General features: G+C 49.5%; 1 protein-coding gene across 1 annotated transcript in view; it reads right to left on the bottom strand.

The window, feature by feature from the left end:
• Cldn11 (claudin 11) overlaps nt 1-8,204 on the bottom strand; it is a 14,139-nt gene extending 5,935 nt beyond the window's left edge. Inside the window, exons 1-2 of the mRNA XM_005371679.2 lie at nt 7,783-8,204; nt 4,027-4,191 (exon numbers count right to left, since the gene is read on the bottom strand). Of these exons, the coding sequence (XP_005371736.1) occupies nt 4,027-4,191; nt 7,783-8,008 (391 nt within the window). The 5' untranslated portion in view covers nt 8,009-8,204. The remainder of the gene's footprint in view (nt 1-4,026; nt 4,192-7,782) is intronic.
• Between the last annotated feature and the right edge of the window lie 3,591 nt (nt 8,205-11,795).

Here is an 11,795-nt window from a genome sequence, read left to right as displayed (position 1 = left end):
CACGCACACACACACACAGAAAAAAAGGTTCAAGGAAGTTAAATAAAATTAATGCAGATGTGTCTGAATTTTTAGGTAACAAACGAGAGAAAAACAGAAAAAGAAGAAGACTAGGAATGTGGGGAGTCCCCAGACCAGCGTCTCTTCTTCCATGATGTGAGCTTGTGTATCAGGCCCTGCTGCAGCTACACTAGGCACCCAAGGGGCTCTGTAAAGCTCTGTTAACTGCTCGAGTTGTTCTGACCACATCCTCCTTGGTAGGCTGAGATTGTCACCAGAGTCATCTACGGACTAGGGTGTCGGGGTTGGGAAGTTGAGGATGACCGGGAAGCCTAGCTGAACTACACGGGGAGAGGAAGTTTGAAGCCTACACTTGGGACTGAGGGGAATGTAGAGGGACAGGTAATATTTCCCAGGGCGCTGTGGAGTCATAGCTGTTGTTCTTTTCCCACATGGACCTAGAGAAGCCTGAGTTTCTCTTTTCTCACCCATTGCTTCCCAAAGCTCCTCCCACACAGTGGCCATCAGGAAAACCTAGCGTTTGCCGCTGTCATTGAGTCAATGGAATATTCAAGTCCATTACTTTCCTGGCCAGCTCTCAGCACTGACATTTTTCCCGTCGTTTTCACTGTATGCGTCATTGTCTACGTTTTCCTACAGCATTCTAAAACAACTCTCGCAGTTATCTGTCACACTTAATTTTATTCATATTTATTGCCATGCATGTGTTGCTAGGGTTTGAAGCTGTACACTATGCCACATATCCAGGAACTTGTTTTTTCCAAAAAGAAAAATCACAGAAAGGGCTCACACAGCATTTAGGGTCTTCTGTTCACATCGGAGTTGCTGCCCTCCTGAGATGTCCCATGATTCCCACTACCTAGAGGAATTTTTATTTAGACAAGGGTCTAAATATATGTAGACAGTAAATAAGTCTGTTCTCCTCTGCCTGGATTAAGAACCTCTCTCTTTCCAAAGGCAAGGATCCCCTCTCCCTGTAGGAAATCTGCAGGCCATCTCACACTCGTCCACACCCTTGACTCTAGTACAGGCCGCCGCTAACCCGAAAGCTTGCAGCTGAAACAACTTTTTCCACCATAAATAAAGCCACCAGGCCCAGATGTGTAAAGGGGAAAAGAAAAGAAGGCAGAAGTCCCTGAGGAAGCCGAGCACCGGTTCCTCCCTGCCCACTCCCTGAGAGACGTCCAGCTGAAGGGCTTTCCACGCCCCAGTGAGAAAAGAATGAACTGAATCAGAACAAGGAGTCAGGGTTCCTTCGTGATGGGAACAGTGACCATCACCCCTGTGGGTCCCCACATTCCAATTTCTAAGGATGCAGGGAAATGTCTCTGGAAGTGAAAAACCGTACCTCTCCTCTCCAGCTGTGTGCGTGGACATGACCCCTGCAGAACTCAAACATGCCAACATCAAGGCATAATCACGGCAACCATGACCTACTGTGCGCCAGATGCCATGCTAAGTGTGTCCCACACTTCCTTGCGCCGTTCTTACTAAGCTGAGAAGGAAGCCTGGCTGTGCAGAGACCACAGTGGCCCTCTTGGACACTGCCTGGAGGCTGTGGCGTCCTGATTCAGTACAGCTGGTTTGACTCCAGCACACAAGGTGAAAAGCGTCAGGTCCTAGGGCCTTGGGCCTTAAAAGTTGAGATGCTGGGTTCTCCTCCACTCTTCCCTAGCTGTGAGCCATCTGTTGCTCTTAGAACATTGCCTCTGGCTTAAGAAGCCACAGAATCAAGCTCCTATTCCTCCCCACTCAGACTTAAAAAGACACAGCTGGCCAGCAGGCAGGCTTTCTTTCAAGCCTTCGGAAAAATAGTCAGAGACTCTCAGGACCAGAAAGAACTGAATTCACGTTCCGTTTCTGAGCAGGACTGGCTGGCACTGCCCCTTTCCAGCCCCACCCCCACCCCAGCTCCAGAACTACTTCATGCTAGCAGCCATACTTCGGCTGGGGTGTCATCAGTGACTCCCCCTCCCCCAGGACTGAGCATGGGCCCAGGACCAACTTCTCCCCAGAGAGTGACGAGTGGCAGAAAACAACTCAGCTACACACAAAGACGCCTTCACACTCTGCCCCCCTCCACCCCCCGCCCATCCCTGCGGCGGGAAAGCAAGGGTCTTGTGGCTGGGAGTGAGAATACAGAAAGGATATCGGCAGATGGCACAGTCCAGAGCCAGCTCCGTCCAGTCAAGACAACATGAAAACCGAGGGTCAGTGGAGACCTGCTGAGAAATAAATCTGACAGCAGTAAGAGGAGGGGCAGGCAGTATCAAGATGAGGCTAGACCCAGACTACCATGGCCCTCCATCCATTCCCATGATGCTTCCTTGGGCTCGGCTTTCTTTTCACCCACAGATTGAATGGAGACAGACAAACGGGGCCAGACAGATGCACATCCTCTCTCCAGCCCCATCGCACTTTGCTCAGCTATCAAACAAACTGTCTTCCTGTACCAAGACACCTTCAAAAGATAAAGAAAACCTTGGGCCAGTGAGATGGCTTAGTGGGCAAAGGGGCTGACAAGGGTTTCCTCTCCAGGTTCCCACGGTGGAAGGTGAGAACCAAGTGGCCTCTGTATAGTGGTGCACACCTTTATCCCAGTACTTGAAAGGCAGAGGCAGGTGGATCTCTGAGTTCAAGGCAGGCCTGGCCTACAGAGCAACTTCCAGGACAGCCTGGGCTATATAAGCTCTATCTCCAAAAAAAGAAAGAAGGGAAGGAGGAAGGGAGGGAGGGAGGGAGAGAGGGAGGGAGGGGGAGGGGAGGAGAGGAGAGGAGAGAAGAGATAATTCATCTGGGAAGTTTCAAATTACACATTGCTTCCCCACCACTCAAAAACCAGAAACAAAGCAAAGCAAAACCACAATTCGTATCTATACACTTTGCTTGTTTCTCTCCTGCTTGTAGACTGCTCTGCAGCTGCTCAAGCATGCTGTCTCACTTGGAGGTATTCTGGAACTCTTATGTGTAAGAAAAGAGAGCTAGTTTTTGAGACAGTGTATCTCATGTATCCCAATGAGTCTTATGTATCCCAGGCTAGCTTCATTAGCCAGGAGAATGACCTTGAACTTGGGGTCCTCCTGCAAGGGCTAAGATTACACACGTGCTTCTTGCCAGCATTTCCTTTGGTAGTACAGGGGACAAGACCCTCGGCAGGAAGTTAGACCAAGCTCCTACGTACAGGTATGATCAACAAAACTGAATGAGCACGAACCACTTCCCCAGTGTAGATGGTTCCTTCCTCCACCCCATGACCTGTCAGCTTTTCTTCAACTCTCTGGATCCCTGTGCTCTGGGAAACCCCTCCAGAGAGACTTAGCTGCTGTCTTCCCTGTATACTGCGTACAAGTCATTTTAAGGTGACCTCCCCAGACTCCATATCCTGGAGTATCTCTACACACCCTTTTCTTCATCGGGGTCCCCAGAGCCTACCACAGTGCCTGCTATTCTTGATTAATGAACACCTATTAAACAAAATACTCATCCATTACCTACTGGTCTGCCATGCCCCACCCCTTTTCCTTTGTGCTCCTCTTTCCCTGCCCTTTTTGTTATTTATTAATGAGGCTCTCGTTTCTTACTGCAGTGAGAATCACCCTGGAAGCCTCCTAATATATATGTGTGTGTGTGTGTGTGTGTGTGTGTGTGTGTGTGTGTGTGTGTGTGTGTATCTTTCCTGAACTGATCCCCAGAAAATTCCAGTTTAATTGATTTGCTATGAGGTGTGAACAAGTCATTCTAAAGGGGTTCTGCTGTAGAGTCTGCTTAGAGAATCACCACACAAACTCCTTTCTTCAAATTTTCCTTGTTAACCTCCCAACTCTTCTCACAAGATGTAACCAGAGTCCTGTCTAAATTCCTCTGGAATATGACCGAAAGGACACAGATTGTGGGTGTCTATTGTCTGGTATGTTCTCGTGACTTCTTTCGCATTTCTCTTGACGTAGCAACTGCAAGACCTGAGCTCACATTCACTGGAGTTGGGGAGCCTGAGGGAAAGCTTACCCAGCAAGATGAGGAGCACACCTGCCAGCTGGGCTCGCCTGTACTTGGCCACTCCAGGCTCGTGGCCCATTCGGATGCAGGGAAGAACCGTCAACAGCAGCAAGATGGCTGGCAGACCCAGAACGGAAGCAGCAATCATGAGAGCTCTACAAGCCTGCACGTAGCCTGGGAAGGAGAAAACAGAGAGGGCGCGTTAGACCCCGGCGCGGGGCGGGGTCTCTTACTCCTGAGTCCCACCTCTCAGGAATTCAACACCACCTTCCTTCTTCTGGTCTCCTCTAAGATTTAAAATGTGATCAACGTTGTCCAAGATCACCCCGCACCTCCTACTTTTAAAGGAACTCGGCGCTAACAGCAGTGAGAGAGCAAGAGTAACAGAGCAGACGAGGGCGCAGACCACTCGGCCACGGGGGAGCCATCAAGATTTACTTGCATCATTATAACACCTAATTAAAGATTCATCCAGAAACTCAAATGCTCAGAAGCTCACCTCTGATGACGGGTTGTTGACTCGTCTACTGTGACACTGTCTGCCTATGGAACCGTAGCGAGACAGTGACTTACTGCCTCTGACTTGCTTGTCGGCCAGAGTGATGATAACAAAGGCCCCCCACCTTCCTAATAGAACTCCACTGGCAATAAAATTCACAGTTCAAAGAGTCTTTAGAAAATAGTGGACTGCTCTTCATTCTCGAGAGGGAGGGGGAATGGAGTGGGGGGAGGGAAGGGGGAGGTGATTGGGGGAGGGGGCGAGGTGTGGGAGGAGGCGGAAATTTTTTTTCAATAACTAAAAAATAAAATAAAAAGAAAATAGTCTACGCTAAGCACTGAGAAAATGGGCAGCAGATATTACTGATATTATTGTTCTGGGCCGATGCAATAGTTTTTTTGTTTTTTGTTGTTTTTGTTTTTTCAGGACAGGAACTCTCCATTGTCTGGACAATTCTCAATCTCTGATCCTCCCGCGTCAGCCTTCCCAGTGCTGGCATTACACTCACACTCAGCCCAGTGCGGTACTGCTCACTTCCGTGTGCCGCACGATTTTGTCCTAACACTACAACATCCCCTCTCTCGCTCCTCCCCAAAGGCTGCTGTCCTCATGGCTCCTATCCCCTTAGATGATCAACTTCCAGTTCCTGCTTTATCAGTGATGCCTGGGCATGTTTCTCCATGGGTCTGCCAATGCTTAAAAGACGTCTTTCCAGTCCTGGGGATTCCTGTAGACACCTGCCTTGGTCTTCATGCCCCATAACAGTGACAGAGCTATCAATGAAGGAAAAGGTTGAGAAAGAGATGTAGAGCAAAGGCATCCACTCTCCGCTGTCAAATAAGAACGCTAAGTGAGAGCTTTATGAGGACACAGACTATGATATGAACAACGTTACAAACAAGCTGGACAGAGACCAAGAGCTCCACAGATGCAGGTTTACTGTTTCCCTTTTACATCGTTCATTGTTCCCCATCAAAGCATTCCCCCCACTTTAAAAATAAAAGCCTTGTGTTTACAAACGTCTGTTGTCTGTTTTGTTTCATTTGCTTAGGCAGAGATAGTGGCCTGAGGGAGGCTGAGTTATCGGCAAAGCCAAGAACTGACCCTTTCCCTGGACCACGACCTCATGTCAGATCCGGCCAACCTCCCTTTGTGCCAACATGAAGAGCCAACACTGCCCCTTAGCAAGGTGCGCCACATGGGCTCTCTTCCAATACTGCCCATCGTCGTAAGAATGAGATAATCCGTCAGGTGTCCCAGGAGGAGCCCCAGAAGTCTGAGGCCCGCCCCCCCCCATCAGAAGAGCCTGGGAGAAGAGCCAGGGCCCACACAAAGGCAGCAGTCAACTCAAACCGATGCTCTGAAATTTATGGCACAAGGCTGTCCGTGAGCTGCAGTCCCAGAGCCATGTCTGGAATCAGAACTCAGAGACAGAGCCCCTACCCCACCCAGTTGGTAAGGTAAGGAAGCACAGGACAATTCAACTTTTCCACACCATATACGCCCTGCCCCCAGCATGGCCTGTGTGCTCTGAAAACAAGCCATTTGGCAGTGGATGCTCAGGAAATGTAATTTCAGGGGGAGGAAACAAAGGGATTTTATACATCAGTCAGAAATCTCTACCGCCAATGACGTTGCCCTTTCTAGATCATCTCCTACTTCAAAGGGGACCTTCGTTTCTCGTCTCACTGAGTCCTGCAAGCAATCTTGAAAGACAAGTGGTTGGTTTTATTTAAATTCTTTAAAGAAGACCTACTAGGGTCTACTGGGGTTAGCAATCTGTCCTGGGTAACCCGGATTCTGAGAGCTGGGTCCTGAAGTCTGACCCATGTCTATCAAAGCCGCATTAACTGAGGCTGAGTCCACACCAGGATTCCCTAACCCTATCCTTCCAAATGTCCAGATGGAGAAAAGGGCACTGAAAGGCGGAGCTGATGTGCACTGTGCCCCCTACTATGTGGTAGAGGCAAGGTCTGGACCACAAGCAAATGCAAAGAGAACTTAAAATGTAATGGAGGTGTGGGTATAGCTCACTCTGCAGAGACTTTGCCTAACATGAAAAAAGCCCCGGGTTCAATTTCCAATATCGCATCCTGGGATAAGAACAAGAAGTTAGCAGTAAGTGAGCTGGGCAGAGGGAGGTGAGTCCCAGATGCCCTGTCTGGAAAAGAGGGGGTAACTGGGAGCACAGGGTCTCTGGAAAGCCCAATGGTCTGGAGAAGGCACAAATTCAGCTACTCTCAGACCAGTAACTTTAGGGCTGATTTCTTCTCATCTTAAGACCTGGCTATGCCCTTAAATACAAACATCATCGAAGGCCAGAGGCAGCCTCATCTAGGTGACAGTAAAGCCACAAGGCATGACAGGTTTCTAGCAGGAACCTACAAGTGGTGCTGACAACCTCCCAAGTCATCTTTCCCATAGGACCCAAAGGAGAATGTGCCCTCCCAAGCTCCCTCACCCAGTATCTCAGAGGCTCATTAACCCTCCCACACACACCCAGAGATACGGGTGCAAGCCCTGGAGTGACCCTCAGCACCGCCTTTGTCTGGTGGACTGTCCCTCTCTCGGGGTGCTGGTTCTTCTCAATACCCAGCAGCCCGCTTGGAGGAAGGATGCCGCTCTAGCAGGGGAGGGGTGATAATGCAGCCCTTTTAAGGGACCCCCGGGCAAAGGATATGGGTGGTGTCAGGCCTTGAGACCTGAGATAAACACCCGAGATTCACTAATCTGGCCAATCCAAAGAGTCCTTGAAGGTGAGCTTAACCTCTCGGGGCTGGCTGAGTCCCATACAGTCTCAGAAGCTCAGCAGATACTTTCTCAGGCACCAGTGTGAAAGAGCTCACACTGTGTGCTTTCCTCCTCAGATCTCTAGACTGACTCTCATCAGAAGCCCATCAGGGAAGGCCAGGGCCAGGCTTTAGGATCTTTGGTAGATTAGCTTGGAAACCTGGGATGACAGAAGCAATGGGAATTAACAAGAGTGAGTTCCTACCATGCGTATAGGACTGGATTCATTAAATTCTCAAAGCCATTAGCCAGTGTTACCAGTGGCTAAATTGCCTTTATTATCCCATGTTCCCGATTAAGAAACTGAAGCCGACAGGTGGTTGTTCAGGGCTAATTCTCCTACAAGGTGGGATTGAAGATGTCAAAACTGTACCTAGAGGTCTCTACAGTCCCCAAACTTCTGAGAACCCTGTCAAAAAATCCCCATTTCTGCCCCAGCCTGCCTCTGGGAGCTGCTTCAAGCTCAGGGTCCTTACCCGGGAGGATGAGGATGTCCACGAGGGGCTTGCAGTGGTAGAGACCAGTGGCCATGACGCAGTCGGCCCACAGCCCCTTGGAGCCCAATTCGTCCATTTTTCGGCAGGTGGGGATGGTGTAGCTGCAGGTCACCACCCAGTCATTGGTAGACGTGGTGACGATGATGCCGATCCAACCCACGAAGCTCGTGACGAAGCCCACCACCTGCAGGCATGTGGCTACCATGGTGGCAACAGCGACGTTCACGTGGCTCGACCCTCGCGGACTGTGCCCACTGCGCCGGCCAGGACAAGGCCTGCCCTAGGCTTTCCCTGCCGCCCTGGCGAGCCGTTGGCTCGGGACACTCGAGGTGGAGCGGGAGATGCTGCTAGCTCTGCCGCGAAGACAGGTGCGTCCGGCGGGGACAGCAGCGCGGCTGGGCAGGGCGCCCCCGCCCCCTCTTTAAACTCCGTGGCCCGGGCCAGCAAGCGCCAATGTGCGACAGCCCCGGGCCGAGCCGACCAATCGCGAGCCGGGCGGGGTGTGGCAGGGAGCAGGGCTCGGGGAGGGGGCAGCAAGCCGCCCCGCGGGGCTGGGTGACGCACGGTCAGCTCTGGAAAGTAAATTAATCCCATCCCGATGAGGACCCGCGGAGTGCAAGCTCCTGTTGCATTTCCTGAGCGTAGTTTCTCTTCTTGAGGTCTCTCTTTTGTCTCCGTGGCTGGGTCTTCCTCTGCAACTTCTACCCACTAGCCTCTCGCTCGGTTTTCCCAGCTGTAAACTCTTCCAAGGGCACCCAGTAGTTTTCCTATGGCCCTAAGAAGCCGAGGGGACCAGCACTCCGATGTTATCACAAGAAAAGACTGAATGAGAGCACTTGCTTCGCATGCACAGCGAGAACCTGAACCCCAATCCTTTTAATTTATTGCGCCCAATTAAAAAAAATAAATAAAATAAAAAGCCTAGTGTGTAAAAAACCTGTGATGACCTGCACTTCTGTAGCCCCAGTGAAACTGGGCTGAGGCAGAAGGATCTCTGGGGTTTGCAGACTGCCACCCTAGCTCTAGGTTCAGTGCAACTCTCTGTCTCAAGGGAATAAAGTGGATGGCGCCAGAGCAGGACATGGGACATCCTCCTAAGGCACCACACAGACACACACACACTCCACAAGAAGCGAGTAAAACAATAATGCTTTTCTGTGGCATCAAATCAGCAGCTCTAGTCACAGTAACGGTGACAATACCCACACTCAGACCTGCTATTAACGCTTACTGTGTACGTGTGTTTTTCTGTTACAGCTCATTGAATTCTCCAAAGTTTGTAATGGAGACAGTTGTCGACGCCACACAGAAAGAAGAAAAAAGCCCTCAAAGGATGAGTTCCTCAAGTTTACACAGTTAGGACGGAGAATTCGTGGGTCCATCTCATCACTGTCCCTGACCTTTCCTGGGAACCCATCCTGGTTATCGCTCTCTGAATGTTCTGAGAGGGCTTGGTGTTCCACTTCTGATACATTAAAAGCGAAGCGCTCTGCCCAGATCACGGTAAACAAGTGAGCTTCTGTTCTCCGCTGAGGAAGCCACCAGCCCGGACTGAGCGGGGAGTGGAAGATAGCAGCAACCACAGCCTGGCAGCCCCCTTCTTAGTGCATTCAGATAAGGCTCCTTCTGTGCCCCTTGAGAAAGAGGTACTGGGTAGGGATGAACCCTGGGACGTGAGCAAGCCAGACAAGTGCATTGCAGCTTCAGGTTTGTATGGCTGGAAGTCTTGAAAGCCTTTAGCTTTCCTTACTATGTCCTGATCTAGTCTTGAAAGTATTCTTGATCTAGTCATCTAGGCCACTTCCTATTTAAAATAGTGAAGGAGGGACTGGAGAGACGGCTCAGTGGTTAAGAGCATTGCCTGCTCTTCCAAAGGTCCTGAGTTCAATTCCCAGCAACCACATGGTGGCCCACAACCATCTGTAATGAGGTCTTGTGCCCTCTTCTGGCTAGCTCTATACATAATAAATAAATAAATATTTTTAAAAAAGTTTAAAAAATAATAAAATAAAATAGTGAAGTATTTCAGCAAACACAAACACTTGGTGCTCATCATTCTAAAGCCTCAGATACTAATTCCGTAACGTTGGTGTTGAGCTTACCACAGACATCCTCGTGCTGGAGTCACCGCAAGTCACCAAGTCTTCTTGGGAAGACTGGCCTTGAGGAGATGGTGGTCTGCCTCTTAGCCTGGGGGAGTGATGGTAAACACTTCATTAGTGTTACTGTGGCTCAGTGGGACAACCCTGCAACGCACTTGACGTGGGGCTGGTACTGTTGACAATGTCAGCTCCTTTGTGCTACCAGGCCAGGCTGCACAGTTCGAATCCTGGCTCCACTACTACTGGCTATGGGATCAAAACATTTCACATTGCTTTTTATTAATATAAAATTTGTACCCGTTCCTTGAGAACTTCGTGCATGTATTTTAATTACATTTTTATTTACTTATTTTGTGTGCATGTATACGTGCATGGGTGTGCATGCGTGGCACATGGGCAGAGGTCCAAGAACAACTTGCAGAAGTCAGTTCTCCCCTTGTGCCACGTGGGTCGCAGGGATCAAACTCCAGCCTTCACTTTTGATGGCAGGTGCTTTACCTGAGCTGTTTCACCAACCCTACTTAGTGGTCTTCTCCCATTTGTAAAAGCAGGGAAGAAAACCCATCCTTATAGTTATCTTTATGAATATGTAAGTGACTATACATACAGAGTTGAAAGTAATGTCTGATACAAATACTCAATAAACCTGGCTGTTATATTGCCATCTGGGGCTCAGAATTCTTGTTTTTGTATTCTTCTTGCATCTATGCAATGTGAGGATTTGTACAAACTATTTTATAGGATTCTATTCGCCTTTTGAATGAACCATCAGGTCTACAGAGGTATATTAATCTGGATGTTGTCAGATACCCTCTTATAATACCCCAAACCAGCTTTGTGCTAAGTACAATAGAAGATATGAAAACCCCAAGCACTGCAAAATAATCAGGAACTTTACGTTCTCGGCACCCCGTTAGAACTAATGCTCCACACAGGACAGCCCAATCAGAATTCCGCAACGGTCTGCTTGCCCAAGGGTCTCACACGTGCACGTCACTGGTGCATACAAACTCTCTCTCTCTCTCTCTCTCTCTCTCTCTCTCTCTCTCTCTCTCTCTCTCTCACACACACACACACACACACACACACACACACGTGTGTGTGTGTGTGTGTGTGTGCTTGCAAAGTCAGATTTCAGAACTCAGGCACAAAGTAGTAAAATGACTTCCTAAACAGTCAAAGTTTCTGTCTTGGAGGACAACACTCAGGGTACACATTTCTTCTAGATCACTTCCTTCACCCACGTGACTCTCGGGTTCTTCTCTTGGGAATGAGAAGTGAGTTTTCCACTAGGGGTGTTGTGAAGATTAAGGTACCGCGTTATTATGATCACCTTCTGATGACAAGCACACACAAAATGCTACCTGGGGGAGGCCAACAGACATATGATAAAGTAGCCACGAGTAAAAAGGCTGTCCACTCCAAATGAAGTCACTGAGGCACAGAGACCCGTCACCAACAAGTGGACAGAAGCCCTGAGAATCCTCCAGTAGCCACAGCATATGGCTTCATGAGCCCCAGATGCAGAGGATGCAATCCACAGCAAGGCTCTCTGGGTAAAAGTCCACCAACTCTCTTTTCACTTTATTTTATTTGAGATAGGGTTTCTCCCACATTCCTTACCGTGCCTGCATCTCACATCTTCCCTGTGATAGCGATCTGACCCCCACACACACACACCTAACACAGCCCAATAAAACAGTATCCCAAGCCCACACAATCTCAGGCATTCTTCCACCCTGAGTCTCAGAGTCGAGCCACACCCAGAGAGTGTCACCATCCCGTCTCAGTTTGTTTTCTTCCAGAAGCTCCGTCATTGTGTCCCCTCTCCACACCCCCACAGAAGCTTTATCGTCACCGTGTCCCCTCTCACATCCCCACGGAAGCTCC

This window comes from Microtus ochrogaster, unplaced genomic scaffold (assembly GCF_000317375.1).
Source record: "Microtus ochrogaster isolate Prairie Vole_2 unplaced genomic scaffold, MicOch1.0 UNK120, whole genome shotgun sequence".
NCBI lineage: Eukaryota > Metazoa > Chordata > Mammalia > Rodentia > Cricetidae > Microtus > Microtus ochrogaster.
This window is presented reverse-complemented; position numbering and strand designations above follow the sequence as displayed.